Source organism: Ciona robusta, chromosome 4, assembly GCF_009617815.1.
Source record: "Ciona robusta chromosome 4, ASM961781v2".
Lineage (NCBI taxonomy): Eukaryota > Metazoa > Chordata > Ascidiacea > Phlebobranchia > Cionidae > Ciona > Ciona robusta.
The window spans coordinates 2,010,020-2,036,259 of NC_143238.1; the positions used below are offsets into that span (position 1 = coordinate 2,010,020).

A 26,240-nucleotide genomic window follows, 5' to 3' on the forward strand; every position below is an offset into this window, starting at 1 on the left:
GTGTGGGGGCGATTCTTCACTAGCACCGTTTTTACAAATAAAGGTATAGCTTTTTGGTAGGGCAGTCTAATTCACATGGAGCTATACAGAGAAGACGGAAAATTTTTTCCGCTAGAAGGCGATGACAAATTCGTTTCTCTATTTTATGGGGAGCAGTTAGTTTCACGGTTTATACACATAAGATATAAACCCCTAACCCCCAACCCCCAACCCCCAACCCCCAACCCCCAACCCCCAACCCCTAACCCCTAACCCCAAACTCGTCAAACAAAAAAAACTTAAAAAAAAAATATAAAAAAGTATTCCACTGTGCGGGACTCGAACCCGGTAAAAATGAAACAAAGAGAGTTTACGACCGCACGTAAACCGCTACACCACAGACTCGACGACAGTAAACACAACGAAAGAGCGTATATAACCGACCTAATGTGGGAAATATGTTCTTACTAGTGTTTTATGTATTTAGAAAGGTATTTTTATTATTTAATTAATTTGTTTTACACTTATTAACACTTTGTAGTGCTGTTTTGTTCGTTTTTCCGTATTTTTTAATTTAAATAATTACCGCCTCTAGCGGAAAAAATTTTCCGTCTTCTTTGTATAGTCCCATGTGTCTAATTCACAGTCCTAGAAACACCTAACTTAATGGAATGGATTAAACAAATGTAAAAAAATGTTTTAACAGCCATGTAAATGAATTAAAAGAAACAGGCATATTTAAAAAAATTGAAATGGATGGTGAAAATAGTACTGCTGAACCAAGTGCTCCAGAAGCAACGGTAAAACCTGCACAGCATCCTGATAAACCTGTAATACCTGAAGAATCAACACCACAAACGTCGTCTTTAAAACTGAAAACCAAATGTGAAAGTGAAAGCCATGATAGTAAAATTGTCATTGGTGGCCAGTATTACTGTCAGCGCAGTGATAGTACTGAGCACATCGCAGAAGTTATTCAAAAACGGGTAAACCCACTGAGAGGGGATTTGCATGAGTACTATGTTCATTATCGTGGCTATAATAGGAGGTTGGATGAGTGGGTTGAAGCGGGACGTTTTGACCTCACAAAGGTAGTGCAGGAGAACAATGCTACAGTGGTTAAGCCCGGAGATCCAAATGAAAATGCTGACAATCGTATGACCCGGAATCAGAAGCGAAAGCATGATGAAATCAACCATGTGCAAAAGTCATATGCTGAAATGGATCCCACAACTGCTGCATTAGAGAAAGAGCATGAAGCTATTACAAAAATCAAGTACATTGACCGGATTCAACTGGGGAAATATGAGATTGATGCTTGGTACTTTTCACCTTACCCAGATGAATATGGGAAACAGCCAAAGTTAAACGTGTGTGAATACTGTTTCAAGTATATGAGGTTCGAATCCACATACAGAAAGCATTTGTCAGATTGTACATGGAGACAACCGCCTGGGAGGGAGATTTACAGAAAAAGCACGATATCTGTGTATGAAATAGATGGGAAAGACCATAAAATTTACTGCCAAAACCTGTGCCTGCTTGCAAAGTTGTTTCTAGATCATAAAACATTATATTTTGATGTTGAACCCTTTCTGTTTTACGTAATGACGGAAGTGGATAGAAATGGTGCTCACACGGTTGGATACTTTTCAAAGGAGAAGGAATCACCAGATGGCAACAACCTGGCTTGTATTTTAATCCTGCCACCATTTCAGAGAAAAGGATATGGTAAATTTCTTATCGCTTTTAGCTACGAGCTGTCAAAAGTTGAAGGGCAAATTGGATCACCAGAAAAACCTCTTTCTGACCTCGGAAAACTCAGCTACAGAAGCTACTGGACATGGGTGCTGCTTGAAATTTTAAGAGACTTCAGGGGCACTTTGTCTATAAAGGATTTAAGTGAAATGACAAGCATTACACAAGCAGATATTATTTCTTCTCTCCAGTCTCTTAACATGGTCAAGTATTGGAAAGGGCAGCATGTCATTTGTGTAACCCAGAAACACATAGAAGAACATCTCAGATCACAGTATTTCAAACGACCTCGTTTACCAGTGGACAGTGCTTTTCTAAAATGGTCACCCCCTAAAAAGAAGCCACCACCCCCAAAAAATGTGTTGCACCATAAAAAGTCGAACCAATGATATATAAAAAAGTCGAACCAATGATATATATAAATGGGGAAGTATCGCATGTGTTTGCAATTTCAATTTGCTGTAACAGTCAGTGTGCTGTGTTGTTAAATACACATTTTGCTAAACTATGAAGCAAAAGCTATAGTTATATCCTGAATAACGATAGTTATATCAATCTGTTCGATTTTGTGAAGTTAATAATTTTTTTTCTTCACAGTTTCAGTGTAGCATACAAACTCCCCGTTTAGACATATGCGGCATGCACATTGTGTTCCTGTTGTATGATTATTGATTAGTCATTGTAATTAATCACACTGCCTTTTGTTGTAGGTTCTTACGGAGCGTATGATAGGCAAGTAGCTGTTTAATTTTCTGTTTAAAATGAGTGCCAGCGAAAATGGAACTGCGATTGTAATACAAGGTGAAGCATCAGATAGTGATGAAGATGACACTTTTCATTCAAGCGAGACACAAAACTCGAGCCCAACGGATGTCCCTAATTCAAATACTACAGTAATTACTACAATTGAAACAAATGTAGCGTTACCAAAAGGTTTAGACACAGATGAGACAAATAAAGAGGTTTTGTCAACAACAGAAGTGCAAACAAGTACACCTAAAACTCTTCCAAATTTAATCGCGCCTGTTTATAACTCCATACTTCATAAAAAGCTCAGAGAGGCAAACTTTCGCTGGTGGCGAGCAATTAACGACGAGCATGATGGCTTGTGTCGTGGTGTGTCTTCCACTATGAAGAGAGTTTGTAACAGACTGGACAAGACACAAGGCCTCGCTGTTACCACTTCTAACAGTATCAGATCATCCATATTATCTCTGCAGAATTCTTTGGTTAATATTAATAAAATTACAGCTCAAACTGGTACTAGCCTACCCATATTTAAGGAGGGGGCATTTGCAATATAAGCCTTTGTTAAAAAGCTACTACAAACGTTATTTTATCGACTATCAGCATGGTATTCCAATTTGTAATGACACTGATCAACCATGTAAAAAGTCGGTTGTTTTATTATCTTTCTGTCACTGTTAAGTGTTATCCTTTAATAATTGTTCCGCAATTTTAGTTAATTTAGTCATGTTTAAATAATTGTAACTTTAATGTTCATTTTACCCTACTGTGCAATTTCTAATTTATTTCATCTGTTTTATTTTTAACCTATAGCCAATGTTTAAATACCATATGTGGTAAAAAGTGAATCAGAAGAAAAAAACATGGCAGAGTTTTGGACAGTCTGCCTTCTATCTATTGCTATGTTTATAGGATGTGCGGTTGCAGGTTGGATACCACTTGCGTGCACCTTGTCACAGGTAATATATATATTTGTTTATGATATTTATTTGAGATAGGCCTATGGGTATATCTCTATGTATTGTATATAATAATTTTATATCCTAATAAAATTGTTTTTTTTAGGTAACACTTAACAGTAACCAATTTTGTAAACTTTTTTTGTAATAGAAACAGCTAAAGTGCTAAACTAATCCGTAGGAATACCCATATACAGTTTCTAATTGAATAATACATTTATACATTTTACCTGCATATTAAATGCCTGCTTAACTTAATAATTTCAACGGTTATCAAATATTATTTTGAATATTTTCAGTCTAAGAACTTTTCTTAATTTATGGCAAGTTTATTCTGTTTCATAATTTCATTGATTGTAATGTTTTCCCAGAGAAAAATTCAACTTTTTACCATCTTTGGTGCTGGACTGTTAGTTGGTACAGCACTTGCAGTGATTATTCCTGAAGGCGTTCAAACAATGTACACCACACCCCCTGTTGAAGTTATTTCTTCTAACCTGGGTAAGTTAGTGGATACCTTGTACAAGTTAGTCTGGTACAGTGGCACAATGGTTAGCATGCCTGACTCTTACCCAGAGGTGACGAGTTCAAGGCATGTGCATGTTATTGTTACTTTAACCCAGTTGTCAATTTCTGTTTTTCTAATTCAACAGCTGTACATTAATTCAAAGAATACTAAAACATTTGTGGTAACTCGTAAGCGGGCATAAAGTGTATGAAACAGAACACTAATCTTATAAAACTGCCTTGCCCATTTTTTTTAGTTAGGTTCATTAATATATAGCAACGTTTCTTTGTGTTTTTGAAAAATTTGTTTTCTTGCTTTAAAACCTGTATTGTATGGATACAGATCATGCTCATGTACATGAGAAGTCAGTGAGTGAGGATGAAACAGGTGTTCTGTTTAAAAGTGCTCACATTGAAGAAGTAGAAGGTATGTAGAATTTTGCTCAATTGTACGATGTTAAACTTGTAGCTACAGCATTGAACATTAACAAATTTGAAATTATATCGTAAATATATATATATGTATACTGCTTTTTACTATAAGCATATTATCACTTAGTGCCTCATGTATTTTTAGACTTAAATAAATTAGATGATCCATTTTCTTTGGCACTCTTTTTAACACTTGGGATGTTTCGATGTCGTGGTTGGTTAGGCAGCGGGCACATTATGAAATGTCATAATTAATAGTTACGTTGCAATAGACCAAGTGACGTAACAATTGAACGAAAAATTGTTCCAATTCCAAGCGAACGAATCTAATATTGAATGCAACGCATGTGTGTGCGTCTTAGCACTTTCTGGCTGCGTGCGTGTCTGCGGAAAAGGGGGCTGTCATGACAGCAAAACAGCCCCCTGGTTGCGCCCCTGGTTTGACCCATTTAGCTCCAAGCTTACCCACTTTTAATTTGAAATATGTTATTAAAAACAGTTAAACAGCAACAGTGTGCCCCCAAAATGTTTTTCTTTTCTATAAAACTCCCCAGATGTAAAGAAGCATGAGCATCACCACACAGGAGGACCCCACCATGTTATTGGAGTTTCACTTCTGCTTGGATTTGTGTTTATGTTGCTTGTTGATCAGCTTGGAGGAGCTGGCCATTCTCACCCAACTGAAATAAGATTAGGTGGGCACATTTAGGTCAAAAATCTGTATAGAAATTGCATGTTTTTAAACTTATGCTTTATGAGGCACCTGAAAGAATTACAATAAATCTGTTTTTTTTTTGTTTTTTTTTATATTGTTTAGTTTATTATTACTTTGTTTAACAGGTTCGCAATACTTTGTAATTGCATTGTTTTTAAAACTGACATAAATTACTAAACTTGTTTATTTTCTTCACGATTTACATTCAGGTGTGTGGTTTCTTTGTTGTTGCAGACATGGGTGGTATAACATGGGTAAATTAAGAACTTTTAAGGAGATAGAGATTTGTGTAAAAAACAACTGTAACTAAAAACTTCTTCTAAATAGTGGTCACATTTTACATGAGATAACAAACTCAGCATCTTAACTATATATATTTACATGAGTTGCTACAGACCACTTTCGATAAGAAGTGCTAGCCCTCCCCATATTGTGAAACCCTCAATTTCAGAGGCGTCCGACATAGATAACAGTGAAATTTCTGCAATATCAGATGAACTGAACCAGAGCAAAGTTGGCACAGCAAGATCCCAGCAGCCTGACCAGCGATCCAAAGGTCACACAGCTACAATAGGACTGGTGGTACATGCTGCAGCAGATGGAGTGGCCATGGGTGCAGCTGCAAGTACAGACCGGTCGGATCTTCAGTTCATTGTGTTTCTCGCTATAATGCTGCACAAAGTAAGTGAACTTAATTTCTTTAATGTTGGATTTTTTTGCAGGATGTTTTCTAGTCTTAAGAAGTTATTGAATAAATTACAGTAGTAGGGTATCCAAAACTATATGCAAGCAATAAAAAAAAACTTTTAATGTATAGTAGGTTGGGGGAAGATGGGACACCTTTAACAAATAATTTCCAAATAACCTGATCGTGTTTTAAAGAGTTTTTAACGGTCTGTGGAAGTCGTAAGGATACGGTTTCATAATTCTTTGAATGTTCTTTGTTTACTACCAAACGGAAAGAAAGACAAAACAAAATAAAAAGTTGTCCCATCTTTCCCCACCCTACTATATGTTGTGTAAATTGGTAAAATATATTTTTTCATAAAATATGCTTTGCTACAAATAGATCCAAAAAATTTAAGGGATGGCGATGGCGCTATGGCACAATACTAATAAAATCCTTAATCACCGAATAGAAACATGTGGTATATATACAACATCATAGACGTTCTGATCCTTTATTAAATTTATATCAAATCTAACTGAAGTCAGTTTTTGATTAATTTCTTTATTAAAATTTGTTTAAATCCCCATAGGCTCCCGCAGCTTTTGGTTTGGTGTCGTTCCTTGTACACGAAGGTCTAGAGTTACGTAAAGTGAAGCGACATCTCTTTGCTTTCTCATTGGCAGCACCTTTACTAGCTGTTCTAACTTTCTTGCTTCTTAACCAGGTAATGACACTTGCATTTAAGAAAAAGATATTAAAAACAAAATGTTTACATAAGAAAATCATGTTAATACGTTTTAGCATGATATCTTTAATAGTTCAATATATTTATGTTCGTGTTTTTGTAAAAAAATTCACAGCACTTTTTAGTCACTACAGTTCCATAATTCTGTGTACTTTCTTTGTTTGGGCTTTTAAAACAAAATAAAAAACACCAAATGGGCTTTTAAAACAAAATAAAAACACCAAATGGGCTTTTAAAACAAAATAAAAACACCAAATGGGCTTTTAAAACAAAATGAAAACATCAACCGTGTAACCCCCACCCTAGTATAATTAAAGTTTGGTACAGAATAAATGCTCCAATATAATAACTTTTTCCATGTCCTCTTTATCACCCATGCTTACTGCCTATATAGAACAGTTGGTTAGTGCGCCTGTCTGTAACACAGAGGTAATGGGTTCAAAGCTCTTCGCTGCTACTGTTGTGAAAGTATGTGTCCTTGGGCAAGACACTTCCACGCATATCAGCCACACATAAAAAATGAAAAATCACCCACAAAGTAGCGTACTTGGTAACTCGTCAGCTGGCATGAGGTGTATGAAACAACACAAAATGACTTGTCTTCTGGCTAGTGAGGATAAGTAATTTACAATAATATCTCATCACAGAAAGACAAGCAACTTCTTGAGGACTACAACGCTACTGGTATTGCTATGCTGTTCTCAGCTGGCACTTTTCTCTATGTGGCCACTGTGCATGTCCTGCCAGAAGTTTCTCATTCAAACTCAGGGAAAGGAAAACTGGGTTTATGTGACGTCTTTATTCTAGTTATAGGCTGTCTGTTCCCCCTTATACTAAACCTAAGCCACAGCCACCATCATTGAGCACAACCATTAATACTAACACTATTTATACTTGAAAAGTGCAATGCCCCTAAAATTTTAATTAGGCCACTTAAAATTAATAGCAGGCCTCACATAACTGTTTCTTACAAAAACCCAAATCGCATATAAATTATATTTATATATTGTCAACTTTAGGTGTTTTTTTAATTTGTGCACATTGGAATTAGTTTTAGAGTGTTTTATTAATTTAAGTTACCAACTGTTAAACATTCTTTACGTACAGTACTTGCAACATCATCATTTTTGATGCGGTTGTCTTATAATACTCATGTATTTTATAAATACGCACTTCTGACAGAATACTTCCTACTTAAGTCCTTGATATTGTGTCCAAGCTTGTGCCATGATGCTACCAGCATACAGGGAGTTAAGTGTATCTAGCCCACGTGTTTTTTGCTGCTTTATTAGGGTTTGCTGTACAGCTTGGTGAATGCTCCGTTGGTATTCTTGTCGCACTGTTTGACCGGCTAATTATTAGCTGTTGTGTATAAAGTACCGTGGTATACCTACTGCCACCATGCGAAAGTGATATTTTTCTATCTTTGCCGTTAGAAGCGCCCGAGATCTGTTTTGTAGTAATTACGTCATTGGAGAAGCACTCAACCAAAAAACTTATTTTTGACTATCCGTAAATTACAAAATTGCCAATTCAAAATGTTACGCTCGTTTTCAATACAATATACTTCATGCTTATAGGTGAAGGTGGACTTGTTTTGGTGTTGGGCAGTCTACACTAGTATAGCCCCTCTCACGCGTATTAATATCGGGAACCAATTTCGACATACCGCGTGAAATAACATACCATAATATCTCGGCCATTTTCATTTCCACGTCGGGCGGCGGCCAAATTCCGCGGGGAAATATTAGAATGGCATTCTCGGTTCTGCAAATAGTATCTCGCCAACGACAAACACCGAATATATGGCCACGATAAACCGTAACCACAAAAAACGGCGACATCTCTTGTCAGTCTGAAAGCACCACGGCTCGTGTGTGCTGTCGGTGTTCACTCAAATATTAGCTCTGTCGTTCTAGGCCCACTCATTTCAATAGCTTGCTTTGGCGTTAGTTAGCGCATGAAGCCCCCTTTAAATGAAGTTCCGAAAACCGCGACGCAGCCCGATTACACCAGATGCTCAGTTGAATACGTTTTGACAATTCAATAGAGCGAGATATTGTATTGTTTTAAAGCACAGGGATTCAGAGTTTGGTAGCCTGTTTACAAGAGCAGTTATTTGCCGTGGTAATTAGGCTAAAGTATACAAATACGTTCGTCAGATTGTTTACCGCGCTAAGAAACTAGGCCAGATTCTCGCTTAGATCAAAGAGAGTAATTTTGTGCTGTTGGCAATCTTTTCAATAAAACTCAACGAGTTGAATTTCACAACGTTTCTAAATTGGAGGTACTACAGTTTGAACTGGCGTTGGCTACGCGTCACTGCTTTGAACTGTTCGTTGTAGCTTTAAGAAAACTTAGCGCCGTGAAGTGTACGGCGTGTAATGTGCTCTAAAAGCGTACACGAGTACGTCTGTTTAGCCTCAACCGCAGAAGAGTGAAAGCGGTGCTTCTGAGTATTGTACCGAATGAAAGGTAACAATGTACAGAACATACAAGTGAATCAGAATTCGTGAGTTGTTTGAATTAAATGCTGTAGTATAGATAGATAATCCAACAGCGTTGGCGAGTGGGCAACACACACTTGCACACAAACCGTAAGATATTAGGTTACAACAGCGACTAAGTGATTGGTCCAACACTAGTTAGTTGACGAAGCGACGGACCAGAAACCAAATCCCTGTCAAAACACCCCTCACCGTTTTGTAGCATACGCACACAGTAAGTTGTAGCGCAGTCCTGGGTATATTACCGTGGAATGTCGTAAATGGAAATGTTGTTTAGGCTACTATATACGTAACATTCCTAGCCCTGCAGGCGCAGTTATGATTGGTTTGGGTATTTTTAATATAGAACCATCGCATAGGCTACCGTGTCTTTCTCTTCGTTCATATGTCGATTTAATGAAACTGCTGTTTAAAGGAAGTAGATTTCGAATTCGTTTGGTATAGCGTTCTTAAAACTTGAGTGGGTATTGTAGTTCGTAGAGAAGAGTTGTGTTTCGAAGAGAAGTAATTCAGCGTCGATGTCAAATTTGTATTCAGCTACAAACTGATGGAGACACAAAAGTTTCAAAAAAAGTGGGAAGTACCACCGAAAGAAAACGTTCCGCTTCCTCAAAAGAGAAGTTCCTTAAAAACTGAAAGTTTCGGCACTTGGAATCCTGTACCATTACCTCGCAGTAGCAGTAGTGGTCAAGTTAGAAGAGTTAATCCAATCCGGTGGAAACCGGTTTCCTCAAATCGGAAGAACATCCGAGAGGTTCGGTGTTTGACGTGTTCCTTCGTGCACAACGTTGGGCTGATTGGTGTGACGGAAAACGCACTTGACCACGTTGCGCAGGCGACTGCAAGGTAAGTTTGGGTTAAAACTGTTAACTGCTTGCTTGGACGTGCATAGGTAAGTTGGGAAATTTATTGCAAATAATAAAGTGGTTTAAGTATAGTGGGATAAGATGGGATACCGTTAGCACCTAAATCCCATATTTCCTAATCGTATTTTTAACAATCAACAACGCTCATTCAGGGTCGAGAGGTTGCGGTCACATAATTCTGTAAATATTCTTTTTTTACTATTTAAACGGAACGAGAAAAGTGAGTGAAATTACGTCCCATCTTACCCCAACTTCATTGAACATGTTTAATTGCGTGAAAGTATGTGTACATTGCTTTCTGTGACTGTCAGATTAATCTGCTTACATGATTTTATAAACGAAAAGCGCATTATAACCGTTTTAATTTTATCTTGGGATACAGAGCGTAAGATAACTTATATGAAAACAGACAGTCACATGCCTTCGTGTAAAACGAGTTTATTTATTAAAGATTCCTAAATCAAGATATCATTGAGCATTCTAAACTATCTAATGCTTGATATCGAATGTTATTACCCGGATATTGGCTGGAACTTTAGCTCAAATTGTTTTTCTAAGATAAATACAACGCACAACGTTAACTCAATATTAGCTCTATTGTCTTATCTCTTTTTACACGTTACGAATCGGGTCAATTGTTGCTCTCTCGCCCGAGAAAAAAGGCAATTCTCTTTGTTATCTCCCTACTAAAAAAAGAAGAAGGTTCGCGCACTCGCAGTTTAGAATTGCGGGGTTCGAATTCATTGATGCTTTGGTTTGAATTGCTTGTCAGCGTGTAAAGTGGCTCGGTTGTAAAAGCATCGTAAAACTGTTGTCCCTTGTTTTCTATGGGACAGGTTTACAGTGAGTGAAATGGACAGGAAATTTGTTGTGGGTATAGGGATGAGTCTATGTTTACCAACACAGTTGTTAGTTATTAATTCTATGACAGGCGCGTGGTAGCCTATAGGTTTATGGGAATATTTAACTTGCTACGACAGAATAAAGATAGTAGTGCGATCATTGCGTTAGTTCAGTTGTATAAACGCAAGGAGTAATTGACTTTCCAGAACTAAGCGGCTGCTAGAGTCAATTAGTACTGACCTAATCATTACCCTATAACCTAGAACGAGCTCTAATTCGTACCTTCGTTTCTCTCTAGTTGTCGAGCTAACGTGCTTTCTGCAATACCATACAAAAAGAAGCAGCAGGCAGTGACAAGTCGTGAGCATTCTATTGTCGCGGGCAAGTGGAACCACTTTTCGGTCGGCGATAATCAAGGGGACAACAGCCCACCGTACCAACGCAGGCGGGCATCCCTATTTACTGTAGTTGCTACCGCTCCTGCTTGCGGTCAGAACTTGCAAAGGGACGGGAGTAATCAACCAGATAAGGAGTTAGGCAACTGTAAACTTGCCGATTGTAAGGCAGTAACCGTAGCCGATACGGACCGCTTGAAACCTATTGTTTTCGAGTCTCGAACGAAGAATTCCACCGTTGTACCTGTGATTTACCAAGAAGCTGCTTCAGGCAAAAGGGCAGTATTTGATAAGGAGCAGCAGAAATTGCAGTGCGGGCGTCGTGAACGTGCCTTGGCGGCTATTATGAAGTCGAACTCCGGCAAAAAGCCAGTTCGTGTGCACCTACTTACTGGCGATTCGATTCTTCTAGTATTTGACGTAAGTGTATGTGTAACTGTAACGTGCTAAAAATAACCAAGTCGGGGATTTTCTAATAAACCATCAGTTGGTTACCTCGAAAGTTAATGACGAATTTATAAGCATTTGTTTAAAACAATAGGTCACATGCGTACTTTTTATCTTGTTTTATTGTATAAACATTTATCTTACGCATCCCGCGCTTTTAAATCCGTCATTTGTTAATTGTTGCATATCCGGTATTATTAATAGTTAAATCACCGTAGATATTGTTACGTCATATGTAGCACATTTGTCAGAAGTACCGCTCGTTTTAAGGTAAACCATAAATGTTAGCCCTTTTACATCAAACTTCCATTAGCCAAATACGATGACTGATACATAAGAAAGCCAGGAATCAAACGTAGAATGAAAGTTATTCAGGAGCATGTCTGGATAGCATTAGCACCGCATCGCTAAATGTTATCGCGAGATAACGCTATCTCATACACTGGTCACTCATTGGTCAATAAGTCATCCTGTTTTAATAAGCTCACATTCCTCGCAGGCAAAGGCGCTTGTTAAAGATGTCTTCGACCAAGTATGTACCATGTATTCAATCAAAGAGAGCCATTTCTTCGGCCTGTCAGCTGTTATCGGTAAGTAATTTTTACCTATAGTTCGTACACTGTATGAAATTAGTGTGTGACCGGTGTTTTTACACAGAAAATGAGCATCGTTTTATGGACACGAAGCAGCGTTTATCCAAGTACGCGCCAAAAGAATGGGGCAAGGACCTCAAACGACGGGTAAGAGTTTACTTGCCCTGAGAGGCAATTACATTTTATTGCTTATTCATGTCGTTCGCTTATCTAAAGTCTCAAGCAGTTGTTTGCTTTGCTTCGTCGGGTACTTTGGGTTGAACAGTTAGAAAGCGGGGCCCGCAAGCAACATGAGTTGCTGGCGAACACTTCAAATCGATACATTCACTGAGTCGCCTTGTACTTGGTGTATTGTAGCCGCCCCATTGCGCTTTGCCCCGCTTCGACTACTTAACCGTCCTAAGGGGGACACTTTCGATTTGAGAGCGAGTACTTTGATTCGCGTCATCCGCCATTTAAAGTTAACTTTTAAAGCACTACGCCAAAATGAAATCAATAAATTGCTCGTTCAGAGTTTAAAGAGCAAGTTTTATTGGCACACGGTCACTGCATAACTGCGTCGTCACCGCCCCTTTACTTTCGGTACTTAAATTCACCCTTGTGACGTCACAAGGCGGTTTGATGACCGCACAAATCACAGGTGTGCTGGGCTGAGATTCAACCGCTCATTGGCAATTTTGATAACACGTTCGTACAACAATGAAAGAGCAGAACCTGCGACAACGTATCCAGTTCCGCGCTCCATTGTCCAATAAGCGCCACTTGCCCGAGACACCTCATTACCAAACGTTGACTTGGACGAATTTTGTTTTGTCCTTTATACCTACCAACCTACGATCAGGCTTGTCACTGATATGTTGTTTTGTTGGCTTTTGTTTACGAGCAGAAGTAGCTTTCCGACCTTAAGAAACCGACTTTGAATTTATACGCGCAATTATCCTTCATCAAATCGGATTAAAAACGGTTTGCGGAATTTTATAATCTTTATCTATTCCCACCGAAACCTCACAAATTCGTGCTTTTCGCACAGTATTAAGTCTATGGTGGTAACTGTTTCCTTGTGTATCCCCACACTTCGAAATCATGTGTTTACATTGCATGCAACGCCTGCGGATACAACGGATTTGTAAATGAGTCTCACACTGCGCGGGTTTCGTGGATCTAATTTGAAGTCTCGGCATATTTCCGTACTTGCCAAAGTGAACCCATTTCATTATCATAGTTTCTGCAACAGCCAACAGCACATACCATTCGATAAAAATGTTAAGGTGTACTTAACTTAACACAAACTATTTTGGTAATTACATACCGAATAATTCATGTTTGCTAATAAAAATATCGAACTGTTAACATGTACTTAACAGTTAACACAAACTTATCCGCATGACTTCCTATACCGCAGAGTTTCACATTTTTATGAAAAATAATAATAACAAATTACCCACACACTTGCGGTATACCACTGACTAATATATTGTTAGACTGTTAACTTTTCAAACCGTTTAACTCAGTCGATCTGCTTTTACAGGCGAGTGACCTAAGCGTTCAACCATCAGCGGTTTTCACAGTTCAATTCCAAGTACAGTATTACGTGGAGCACCCAAAGCTCATTTGGTAAGCGTCTGGTCGTTACTTGTAATCCAATAAGCAGCTGATGCTTTTTCTGTGGTCAACTGCTTTTAAGCCTAGACATTCTGCCGTATACCTGGCTGTAGTTTTGCCGGTCGATTTGAGCGATTTGACGGTAAACTATGTCTGTGTGTTGAGTGCCAACTTCAATGACTTTGCGTTTACTGACTTAGCGCCAGTTAAGACATTTGGCTGGTTTATATATAGTAGGGTGGGGGAGCTTGGGATACCTTTAGCATAGAATATCCAAATATCCTGATCGTGTTTTGAACAGTTTACAACGGTCTATGGGAGTCGTGGCCCGTGGGGATATGGTTTCTTACTACCAAATAGAATGAAAAGGTGTCCCATCTTTCCCTACCCTACTATATTAATGGCTATCTTCATTTTTAGTCAATGTAAGTTCCGTCCGACTTGGTTCCTATAGTTCCGGTATTAACCTATAAAGGCGATTGAGTCATCTTAAAAGTTATTATTTCGCCACTATGATATTGCGTGGGCGGATCACGTGTAATTTACAAAACGCCCACTGTATAGTGTGTAACGGGGGCAAATAACCGCTTGCATTTAACATTCACCCGGCCATGTCAAGGTTTGGAATCCCGTATACTTCCTGCCTGAAATTCTAAGCTTAACGTGGCCTGCCAAGCGTGAAATCTAAAATTAGTCTTGTAAAAAATATTCGTTAAAATTTTCTGTTGTTGAGATATCGATATAGCCCAACCTTAACCTAAAAGTTTCGACGCTATTGTTTTTTCTGCGAAAAAAGACATTTGACTTGAAATTCGTACAAAGCGTTTAGTTGATGTTAACAAGGCGCCTGTCGGATGCTCGCCAAGTATAAGATAGATCACCCGGAACGTAAAACTATGTAAACAGTGAAAAAACTCAATGGGATTACGTAGGCGACCTTGTAAGATTCGGGCGCCGTCTTGGTATATAGGGTTTAATTAACTAGAATTGAATGCCGTAAATTTAACGTTTTCTCAATCAAATTAAACTGTAATGACGGACAGTCCGTTGTTAATTTAGCCGGCGGTGCTTGAAATTGCTGTATAGAAGGGACGTCCTTAATACGATCAAGAGCGTTTCAATAAAGCCGATTATTTCAAGTCTTTAGAACTTTACTAATAGCCGGGCTTCTAACTAAAGCAAGAAGGTTGATAAAGCATCAGCGGTTTCATTATTAAAGGACCTGCATTCTTATTAAAAGTAACGAATCGTGGCTGATATGCCAGGCTGCTATTGGATATACGCCTGCGGCAATAAAACATGAGACCGTTATAGATTCACACACAAACGCTAATCACAGAAGTAGATATTCAAACTGTTTCGACATGACGAATTGCCGACTGCGGAACATATTTTAACGAATACGTCACTAAAAAAATGAACCCGCGCTTGGTCATCGAACCGTGGTGACCAATCACTCTATGAGACATTCTACGCCCTCGCATTCCAGCGAGCCACGGAACCAACCAAACGCGACTTGACCGATTCATGAGCTTCAAGTATTTAGGCTCAAAAATCACGACTTCGTTTAACAAAGCTTTTGCGCTCGTCGAAGCGGAAATACGGGGCATACAGTGAGCTATCGAACTCCAAAGCTGTCCTGTTTGAATGCCAAGGGATACCTACTGCTAAACAGAGCGTATCTCCTTCGCCAAGACCTGGTCGTGTTTTGGAGCTCGGGGTCACGACTTAGGTTGCATAACAGTCACAACATGACCCACATATGCGATATGTCTCCACTAAAACCATCACTAATCCCGAGAACCTCACATTCTCGTTGCTCCAGTATTTTCCATTAGATAACCTACGTAAAATTATCACCTGAAACACTGATAAGAATCACACTACGGTTAACTTTCCCGCTATCAACAATGCATCTTAAAAATGGTATTTTTACTTCACCAAAACGATCAAATATATCACTAAGTCATTTCCCAAAATTCGCACTTCTCCTCTTGCCAGTAATAGATAACTTAAACAAAGACATTGAGTTCAAAACATGTTAATCATCGCTGCTTTATACGACGGCCGCTTCTACCCAAGCTTGCTTTAGCCATCCTTCAAAACGAATTAACGCTTAAGATTTCTCTCGTAACACATGACCCCATTTTGGCATTTCTGTCAATTTTTTTCTGGTCTGCATCCTAATTTAATATTATTATTATTTCAAGCGCTACAGATGTCACATTAAAATCACCCACGAAATCTTAGTATTGATTTTCGCCTGATTTTGACACTTCTTGACTCCAAATAGATTCGGCGTTTAATCTATAATTTATTCAAAGTCGATGTTGATTCCGACACAGTGGAATTGTTTTATTTTACAGTCTGACCTTTTTCCATTACAAATCGTAGTTTAATGTTGCCTTAAAACAAACACGATAATAGAGTGTTCGACCAGCGACTCACTGCCACGGTGGAATGCTTAAGTACGCAACCTTGTAGAAAAACAAACCGTCCTTCATTGGAACCGCCAGCGTCCACTTAGTAAACGTTTCGCGGTCGAGTGTTATGATATCTGACTTAATCCCTCTTCGGTGGCCAAAATAAAAAAGACCGCGTGATTGCTAAGAAACAGTATACTCTTAAAAAGCAGATCTTTTATTAACTTGAAGATATTAGTTCGAAGGATTTGGCGAAATAAGGCTAACACCGTATAGCGATTGCGAGTGGAAAATTTTAATAAGGCGTCGCATCAACACGTTGGTGTTGTAAATTGAAGCGGTATAAGTGTGGCAGTGTAGGTAAACACGCCCGAAGCTGCGAGCATGTAAAAATACACGTCCTAATGAAATGTAATGTGTGTAGTGACACTTAAGCGCTAATTACAGTGGACGGTCGAGCTGCAAAACTTCACTATATGACCGCCTGTGTCGACGGAGTTTAATTTCTCTCCTCGACGCCCGTGTTTACATAAAATTTGATCTCGCTGTCTTTCTAAATTCACTAAACCGCGTTAATTAGAGGTATGTGAACGGATACGCAGAAGTGCTTTCGTTGTGACACCAGCAATTACCCGATCTGCAATGCCCAACACCACTTTTATCGCAAAGAATTTCACTCCCATATTGTGCACAACACAACCGCAGCAGAAAATTGCAGCAATCAGCATTAGGTTAATTTAATTCGTACAGTGAAGCTCAACGTTATTTTTTGCCTCACAGTAACCACGAATCAAGGTACCACTACTACCTCCAGTTAAAGCGGAACGTCCTGCAGTCAAAAGTTGTAACCAAGGACGAAACCTTGATCACTTTAGCGGCCACCTCGCTTCATTTAGACATGGGTGTCTTTGACCCTGCATTACACACTGGTCGATACTTTGATCCTCATGAATACGTTCCAGCGTGGGTAAGTACTTGTGTGACAGAGATGTGCTATATAGAATTATATGGGTCCAAACATGACCTAAATCACAGGCCCTGCCTCGCCGCAGGAACTCACATATAGAATATATTATATAGTATAGGGTGGGGCCGTGGAGAACGGGACACCTTTAGCACATAATATCCACATATCCTGTTCGTGTTTTAAACAATTATCAACGGTCTATGGAAGCCGCGGGGAAACTATTTTGTAAATCTTTGATTGTTTTTTTTGTTCACTACCGAATGGAACGAGAAAATGGAATGAAAAGGTGTCCTATATTCCCCTACCCCACTATATACAAAACCGTATCTTTTTCTATGAGTTGACGTTTTTACGTTAAGAAATGCGCTTTCAGTTGTCAATGAAAACTTTCAATGTAATGGGAAAAGTTTACACGTAAATAGTTTTACAAAAACATCCCATTGTCGTGTATACGACAACGTACGTAACGCACTTTATCATTCAACGACATTTCCTTTTATTGGGTTATTTTGATCAGGAACCGCGGACAGAGGTCTTCCTTTGCCCTCGTTTATTTTGTAATCCCCGCTAAGAAAGCAATATCAAAACCACGTGTTGCTTATCACAATACCAAGATATTTCGGGAACTATCGATGCCGAAAGGATGTTTACGTAGATCGCTTTTACTTCCGACGTTGTTAGCAAAGAAACGAAAACTTTTTTCGTCATTTTTAAAACAACTTAATGGGCAAGCTGTGTAAACAAATTTTTACATCTGCAGTTCGTCAAAAAATGGGCCACGGAATATTTTTGGTCCCATCTTCCAACCATGCATAAGGAACTGGTTGAGACAACACCGTTTAACGCTCAGGCAGAGTACATCAAACAAGCTTCGTGTATAGAGGACGTACCAGTGCATTACTATAAACTGTACAAGGTATGGATATTAATAGCATTGTAATGATTTTAACATTCGCAAATTCAACGTGGGCAAAATTTATAGTACACTTTATATCTAAATATCCTGATCGTGTTTTAAACAATTAACAACGGTCTGTGGGAGTCGTGAGAATACGGTTTAATAATTTTTTAAATGCTTATTGTTTACTACTAAATGGAATGAAAAACTAAAATGAATATAGCGTTTCAATGCTAATCAGCGCTCAAATATAGCGTTTCAATGCTGATTACCGCTTTGTGATGTTGATTTTAATTTAAACAAAATGTTATGCAACATTAATTTCATGGAAAAGTCAAGAGTGTAGAACAGTAATTCATAAGCCAGTGTAGAAAATGCTGTTTGGTTTCAGCTACAACGTATGTAAACTTATAGAACACAACTGGGTGCTTGTAAATCATGTTCTGAAATTCTTACACACGGTTTTCGTTTTCATGTCTTGATGAGATTACAGCATGTTTCAGTGGACGTACATTTCACGCATATAGTTTGCTAATTGTATATCGTGCTGCAAAGAACAAATTGTTTATGGTGAATTTTCCGCTTCTCGCTCCTAGCAACTGTCGCTCGTAAATACCAGAAATTACGTCATCGTTCTATGACGTAGTCCAACCCCGGGCGCAAAGCAAACACATCAAAGCGGCCCGCTCGCCTTTCATACGCACTGACCACCAACTGCGGGTCACAGCTAAACCTGCATTTCATGGCCAGCCTTATATGTGAAAGTCTCGTCCGTACAAGGGTGCTAAAATTTTCAATTACGTCATGGAATTTTTGGGAGTGAACTTTAAAGCGGTTTTGCAAACGTAAATTGCACACATTCTTTTGCTGGCCACGGAAAAGCGAAAACGAAATTACTATAACCTTTACTAGCATACCTTCCCCTTCCGTATAATGCTAAGTAGATTGCTCCACGCGTAGTAATTACCCGCTGTAGCCAATGATGCATACCCTTAGTCTACTAATCTCAATCTTCAACAAGTACAACTTGGCCCAGCACTTCATTTGGCGTCAGTTTCCGACCTTTTAAGATCGGGAGCTCACTTGTTTGTTGCTGGTAGTCGATAAACATTGGCCGCCGCGGAAATCTCTTCGTTTCCTATTCTGCCCAGCGGTTTTATGCGAGTGTCTGTTTTGCCTATACACCCCCATGACTCACGTAATTTTTAAGCTGTAGATTTGTTCTGTGTCACAGTTATTACCTTATTTCATTATGTCATAGGGTATCCATTTTCTGCGGCGTGACTTTAGTCACAAATTTTCAGTAAAACAAGTGATTTTTGATTAAGGATAAACGTTTTGTTGACAGATTTTGTGCGTCAGTGTGCCTTGGATCATTTCCCAGGTTTTAAACTTTCCATTGTGACCAACAGCGGGGGATTATGACGTAATAGTAGCTCGAACCGCCTTCGACTCACGTCACACTTTCTGTCAGCAGGGGTGACTTGACTGTTAAAACCCATCTTTTGTCAAATACCGAAATTTCACGGTTTGTGGAGAATCCGGCAATATCCTTTCGCCAAACGTTAGCCGAGTCTTTTGACGTAAATTGTCCCTTAAACCGCAGACCCAAGGCTTTGTCCGAACTGTATTGGGAATTCTGGGATCCCAGAGCGTTCGTCCCGAGCGGTGTAACCTTACCGCGGTCATTAAAAAGCTAAACAGGGAATCCGACAAACAAAACTTTTGTGTCGCAACCAACCATTACGTACATGTTGTGACCTGTATTATGTTGCTTAATTTTTAGACAATACGGCGCTACTAATTCATGTAGGATCGAACGCAGTCATTGTATCTCTAAGTTTTATTTATATCGTTATTAGCAAAGAATATTTTTTCGCTGCCCGAAGTAGACAGTTATTTTAGTCGTCCGCCTCCCCAGACAATTAAATTATCCGCGTCACGTCGTTTTTGGGATCCGTCTGGTCGAAATTCTTTGCTATCATGGCGGTAAGACCTCCGCTGTGCACAAGAAAAATAAGAAACCAAACGCCATTCTTAGCTCGAGCCTCGATCTCATACTCTTTCCAAATAAAGCGCTTTTCCATATAAAGTTCTCGACTTCCCTAGTTTTCCAAGAACATTTCCTTAGAACCTACTCCACCCGCGCTTAGTAAAACAGAACACAGAAAAAAATAAAATTCGATTAAAATTGCCACCAAAATACAAAAAAAAAATTGTTATAAATTCGACAATTTTTTTCCACAGACAAAAAAAGAGACCACGCCGTCCGTAGTACTGGGGATCTACCATCAAGGCATAAGAATTCACCATGTCGCCCCGCAACGAGACGATGGTATACATCTACTTGACTTCGAGTTTCCATGGAATAAAGTTGGTCGACTTTTCTTTGCTGTAAGTTTTGCTGTAACATTTTAAGGCTATATTTTCTTACTTAGTTTAATTACTTTTTCAAACTGGACCCTCTTAATTAATTAAAGTAAGTATGCGGGACAAATATAGGCGTACGGTACTGGTAGCACCCAAAACCCATATTTCATGTTTTCGTTTTTTTAACAATTAACATCGTATTCAACAGTCTAGAGGTTGCATAAATAAATAGAAACTTAAACACAGTTGCCTTTGAGTAATGTTCTTATATCATAGTTGATTTAAAACCCTTGAGCTCAAAGTCACGGGCAATATACCATACACATACGTAATGCATGTTTCATCAACATTTACGTAATTCACGTTTACGTCATTGTCATTACAACGTGGTGTTTTAATGGTAATTGATTGCTGATTGCAGCGGTTTTATCCGGTTTAGGTCACTTATGAGTCTAACCCACTATATATCATCCTATTATGGCCATACATATACCATACATTTGGTCTCGCCGATCGTTAACGATAAAATGACTAATATGTGGTTTAATCTCGAGACAAAATTTCCTTCGCCTTATTAGGGCAACAACTTTCTTTTAAATTTCCATACTGGGTTTTGGTATTAGGAGAAAAGTTTTACAAAAATGTGTAATAACAAATCATGTTTTATCCCTGCAACAAACAACTGAAATTTCATGCTTGAAATGACTTTCTCCACACCCCATAATACGTTAGGCCATTCTCACGTACAGAGTTTCAACGCGTTCTAAAAATAGCCGCAAATCCTGTCAGTGCCTGCAATTACATAGTTCGCCCATGCAAGGTTGCCATCCGACTATCGGATTTAACACAACCCACTAATTTCTATCGCACAAGTACAATTCTCGTTATCAAATTGTAATATTTACCAAAACCAATCGTCGCTTTTTTGTGGTTTTTATTATCTTGACCGTTTATTGTTATCCAGGCAAAAAGGTTTGAGATATATCCAGAAGATTTGCCAGCCAGCCGCCGCTTGACGTACTACACAGGCAGCCACACCCGGTCCAAGTACCTGCTGCGGTTACTCAGAGAAACTCACTCTCTCTATATGAGCTTGACACCCTTTGTACAACACATGCGAAAGTTGGACGGTCGAGCAAGTAAGTTTAGGTTCTTAGTTATTAACATATAGTACTGATCAGTAAGGTGGGATGCAGTTAAAGTGGAAACTTAAATCTTATATTCCTGGTTGTATCTTGATTAATTAACAACGCTCTTTTAAAGTCACGGGGCTATTGTTAAAAAATCTGTAAATATTCTTATATTTCCACCAAATTGGCCGATAAAAAATGAATAAAAACATGTTCCATCTTACCCCTACTTACTATGCAAAATCTAATCTGTTTTTTTCCCTTCAAGTGAATCAATGATAATTGGAAACTAATTCAGCAATCAAATATCCCCGCCCACTCACTTGTTATCAGTGACTTAGTATACCCGAGCGTGGGAAACTGTTATAACTTCCCAAATCCTATTTCCCATGCTATCAATGCCGCAAGATATAACTTGTATACCACACAAAACACAGAACATAGCTTAACTTCCCATGATGACATCATCACTTGTTGGTTATGTCGGTCGCTATAGCAGAAGACTCCGTTACATCAATCTTATCTAATCTCCCGGATTAAAATGCCATGTTTAGGGCGACAATGGCGACTTACGAAGCAAGCGCTTATCGTTACGTGAGAACCTTATTCCATGTTCTACTCCCATGTTGTTAGGAGGCTTGATTTCTGTTTGCTGTTCGTGCAAAAATAGTTAACACATGTTTTAGTTGGTGATACAAATACTTGGATGGTTGATTTAAATGTATAGCGCCCGTTTTCGCGCGGTATGCCAGTGCAGCGACCTTTGAGCCGATTAGGAACCGCTTTCCTTGTCCGGATGGTACAATCCACTTACTTGAGATCGTAGATTCTTTCGAGTTGTGTATTTTGTGGTCAGTGGCAAACACTCCAACATTGACAATCGTTTCCTTATCTCGACTCATCTCTACTACTTAAGACCGCGCTGTGCGGTCACATTTTCCTCGCTTCGTCTCCCTTATCTATTACCAGGCACCCTGTAGTTTAATAACGGTCTCCATTATTTGCAATTGTTCTGACCACCCAGTGAAAACGATTCCTCCGCGCAACAAAACACCCTAAAATACTTACATTTCAATAAGCCTCTTTTGGTGCCTGAGCTTTTCGCAAACGGTATTGAACGAATTTACCTTATTTATCCTCGCGTGGCAGGGCAACGCAAGTTTTTATAACACAACTATTGTTCTGTTTGACAAATTTGTGCCCGCTGATATTTTACATATTTACATATGTGTTTTACTATTTTTTTAAATTAGTGTAACTTTTATAGGGTTTTACTTTATCCTAACCGCTGGAATTTTTTACCTAGCAAAACGTCAATACCGCGAATCGTACATCAGCGGCAAGAATCTTGAATATGACGTCAAAGGGGTTGAAGAACGTCTTGTTGGTGGGGAAGGGGAAATGAGCCCTCAGTCCAACAACAGTAAATCCGGTAAGCAAAATTCTCAAGACACAGCACGAATGTTTAAAAACAAGTATTGGTAAAGCTATCCAGGAAATGCACGGGCATCGTAACTGGATATTTATATCCACTATCGATGGCATAAATTTGATACTAAATGATTGGACATTATCGGGGTTGTGGGTTCAAGTATTACCGGAGGGCTTGTAGTTTTTACTGTTCTGTAGTTTTTAACACAATACAGCAATACCAGATATTGTTGTTATTTTGTAAATAAATTATAAAGGCATATTTTTTTAGAATTTTGGAATGTAATACATATTATATTATCTACCGTATTAACAGCCTACTTTTACCTTTAGGTGTTCGCGAGAAGCTTTACAAATCGTATAACTCAAGCACCAGTCATGGCAGCTCCCATACCTCTGGTATTGAGAGTGATTCCAAGCAAAGAAACGAAGCTGATTATGAAGACGAGGACGAAGTGGAGGAAAACGGTAACAAGTCGCAGTTATCCTATTATTGATTACTGCTAGTTTAAAAATAGCATGGGTGTTTAATAGTTAAATGTTGTGTAGGTCATTTGGAAAATATTCTAGATGTTGTGTTTTTCGGTTTTAGGTTATATTTTTAAGGATCGTAATAGTTGTGGTGGACTATATTCGTATAATGGTTTTACTTTTTGTCGTAAACAAAACAATTAAATGACGTTTAATTTTGGAATGTAGATAACGCGTTCGTGGACGATTTCGACCCGATTGAGCTAGATGGGCCACCTAGCGGCGGTGTGATCTGCGTGACAGAGAAACACTTAGCGGCGCCACAGCACAAGAGTTTAAGTGTTTCCGATTTGACAGAACAATTGCCGGTTGTCCCCGCTCCAGTGGAAGAACGAGGTAAAATAAAATACTTTCATTCATGCTTTTTATAATGAGATTATATTACTTATTTATTATATGAGCACAAATTTGTGAATTTTATTTAATTTATATTTGTTTTTTTTTTAGAGCTGTCAAGCACTTCTGAGACGACCCATAGTGAGCTTACTGTCAAGGGCGATTGCTTCGATTTCCCCGAGCCCACTGTTTCAAAAAGTGAAGATGACGTCATGCGTAACGTTACTCCTGCGTCACCGGTTATAGAGCGTGTTATGTCTCCCGGTGTCGAAAAAGTCACACAAAGCAGCAACAGCTACCCATCGAAAGTCGCACACATTAAGGAAGCATCGTTGGAGAGACTGCCCCAGCCGGGCGCGCTGAAGCATAGCTTGTCACATGACGCTTTGTCCTACATCTCGTCCAGTGGGGCGTCTGCATTCAGCCACGTGAGTGCTCGGAGGGACATTCCACCAACCCAGCTCAGAGGATCTAGGACTTACTACGATGACATGCACACAATACCACGCCAGCACAAGTAAGAAACTGAATATTAACCACGTTTTTGCTGTACATTTTGTAATGCTAGAATTTTGAATTCCTGCAGAAGTTTGACACTGTATGAATAATTCAGGTGTAACATTAGTAATTGTCTGGCTTATTACAAAAACAAGTTCTAGAAATTACATAGATTTGAGTATAAAGTGGTGCCAAGTTTGATGCTGTTTTAGGATATTCTAATATTGATCTTTGTTTACTAGCAAATGGGACTAGAAGGTAAATTGAAAATATGTCCCACATTTCTCACCCCACTACAATATGTGCTAACGCTATCTTACACCACAGTACTATGTATACGACAAACGTACTAGACAAAAAACAAACGTATTTCTTAAGTTAACCTTTCCATTTGTTTAGGTTGTCGTCATCGGATTCCAGTAAACGTACATCCGTCCAACACAGCAGCAGACGCAGTAAAGATGGTTTGGAAGAAAAATCTCGACGTCACAGACATCGTAAGCGTTCATCACGTGACCATGACGTAGTTGGTGGCCGTATGCAGAGAAGTGCAAGCACTGAAACTGGTCTTCACCAAAGCGGTGGTCGTCACAGGAACAAGTCCGGAGGAAAGCGACACCACCGTCATAAGTCGATGCACGACGCTAAGGATTTTGCAGACGAAGTGGAAATTATGGTCGACCCAGCATCCCCGCATTTTGGCGCCATGCTTTCGGCTCAAAAGAGCGTAGACGACCTGGCCGATTCAACTGACTCGCTGCTTTGTCGCAGCGACCGACATAACAACATACCAGCTGCGTTCGAAGAAAAACTCATCGAGCGTCTGTCTTCCCTCCCGTCACCCCCGACGGTTCCTAACCCCGCGGAAGACGCGATCGAATCTCCGAGCTCCCATTACCGCAAGATGAGCGACGCGTGCCAGAAAACCATCGCAGCTCAGCACCGTAAACTCTCCGACAGCAAGCTTCCCCAGCAGCAAAGAAAACGATCCGACGCCGACCCGCGCAACCGAAAGACTTCATCACATGGCGGTCCCAATGGCAGCGCCGGTAACACACCCCGAAAGGTAGAAGTCCTTCTGCGCTCGAAAAACGAACAAAGACGACGTCCAGTCTCCTGTATTGCGACCACCGGCGACTACAGAGCGGACAAGAGCACCTGCTACGAAGCTGCTAAGACCTCGAGGCCACCAGCTTACATAGACGGTCTCAACGAAGTTATTGTGTAGCCGCTATAATTTCACTTCACCCAAGATATTGCATTTTCCGTCACTAACCCGCAGAATTTCGTGCCAAAGATTTGGCGAGTAACTTATAAAATGTTGGTTTGACGTGACACGAACGAGCAATCACCTTGCCAATGTTGTTTCAATCGGCCTTTTTTATTTTATTTTCTAATTGCATTGGCTTTTTGTTTTTACAAAGATGTACAGATACCAAAACACATTTCTGTATCGAAACCCGCGTCCTCCCACGTCTGTTCCTCGTTCGTTTTTTTTTCGCTTCTTCATCGCTGCCTTTTTTCATTTTTGTATAAATTTGTGTTGCTGCTAACATTGCAGTTCGCCCGCTCACTTACACAAACGTGCGTGCTTGCATGTAGCACGAGAGACCATTTGTATCGATATGTAAGAAAGGTGTGCATTCTTAGTTTATTTTACGGCGTCTTCCTGTCTTTTGTTGGTTCCGCCGAACGATCAATTGTTTGCTGTTTTTCGTTTTTTTTCATTCACTTTAACTCAGGCATCCCACTGCGGCGGGTGCTCTTCGTTGAATAAATAAACACGTGCAGTACACCGACTTTCTGGATAAGTAAACTAGATACAAAAGATTCTTTGAAGGTAAAATGATTTGAAGCTCGGTGGCTCGGTGCTTTCATCGGCAAACTTAAA

At 39.4% G+C, this 26,240-nt stretch overlaps 4 protein-coding genes and 1 long non-coding RNA gene across 6 annotated transcripts; 4 read left to right on the top strand and 1 right to left on the bottom strand.

Moving 5' to 3' along the window:
* Positions 1-286: 286 nt before the first annotated feature.
* LOC149736502 (histone acetyltransferase KAT8-like) lies at positions 287-2,447 on the top strand. Its single transcript, XM_089876732.1, has one exon. The coding sequence runs from the start codon at positions 732-734 to the stop codon at positions 2,124-2,126; it is 1,395 nt and encodes a 464-aa protein (XP_089732858.1). The 5' UTR covers positions 287-731; the 3' UTR covers positions 2,127-2,447.
* Positions 2,448-2,498: 51 nt separating this feature from the next.
* Positions 2,499-3,443, top strand: LOC149736503 (uncharacterized). Its single transcript, XM_089876762.1, has one exon. It carries the CDS (start codon positions 2,499-2,501, stop codon positions 3,039-3,041), a length of 543 nt encoding a protein of 180 aa, XP_089732888.1. The 3' UTR covers positions 3,042-3,443.
* Positions 3,302-8,091, top strand: LOC149736504 (zinc transporter ZIP9-like). Of its 2 annotated transcripts, none has more exons than XM_089876741.1 (7): positions 3,302-3,443; positions 3,815-3,944; positions 4,294-4,377; positions 4,937-5,077; positions 5,549-5,778; positions 6,357-6,491; positions 7,160-8,091. In XM_089876741.1, exons 1-7 carry the CDS (start codon positions 3,348-3,350, stop codon positions 7,373-7,375), a joined length of 1,032 nt encoding a protein of 343 aa, XP_089732867.1. In that variant the 5' UTR covers positions 3,302-3,347; the 3' UTR covers positions 7,376-8,091. The 2 variants fall into 2 exon arrangements, with proteins under 2 accessions (XP_089732867.1, XP_089732868.1); XM_089876742.1 differs by having other exon boundaries at positions 5,591-5,778.
* A 1,437-nt stretch (positions 8,092-9,528) lies between these two features.
* LOC149736505 (uncharacterized) lies at positions 9,529-11,003 on the bottom strand. The gene is made up of 2 exons (XR_016384913.1): positions 10,402-11,003; positions 9,529-9,858 (listed from the first exon to the last, which is right to left on the bottom strand). It is a non-coding gene; the product is annotated as an uncharacterized LOC149736505 (long non-coding RNA).
* Positions 9,567-26,142, top strand: LOC149736506 (uncharacterized). Its single transcript, XM_089876698.1, has 14 exons — positions 9,567-9,865; positions 11,027-11,543; positions 12,070-12,160; positions 12,228-12,310; positions 13,692-13,777; positions 16,969-17,155; positions 17,916-18,071; positions 20,301-20,447; positions 21,388-21,562; positions 22,860-22,985; positions 23,318-23,452; positions 23,684-23,851; positions 23,963-24,368; positions 24,749-26,142. Exons 1-14 carry the CDS (start codon positions 9,567-9,569, stop codon positions 25,575-25,577), a joined length of 3,405 nt encoding a protein of 1,134 aa, XP_089732824.1. The 3' UTR covers positions 25,578-26,142.
* The last annotated feature ends 98 nt before the right edge of the window (positions 26,143-26,240 follow it).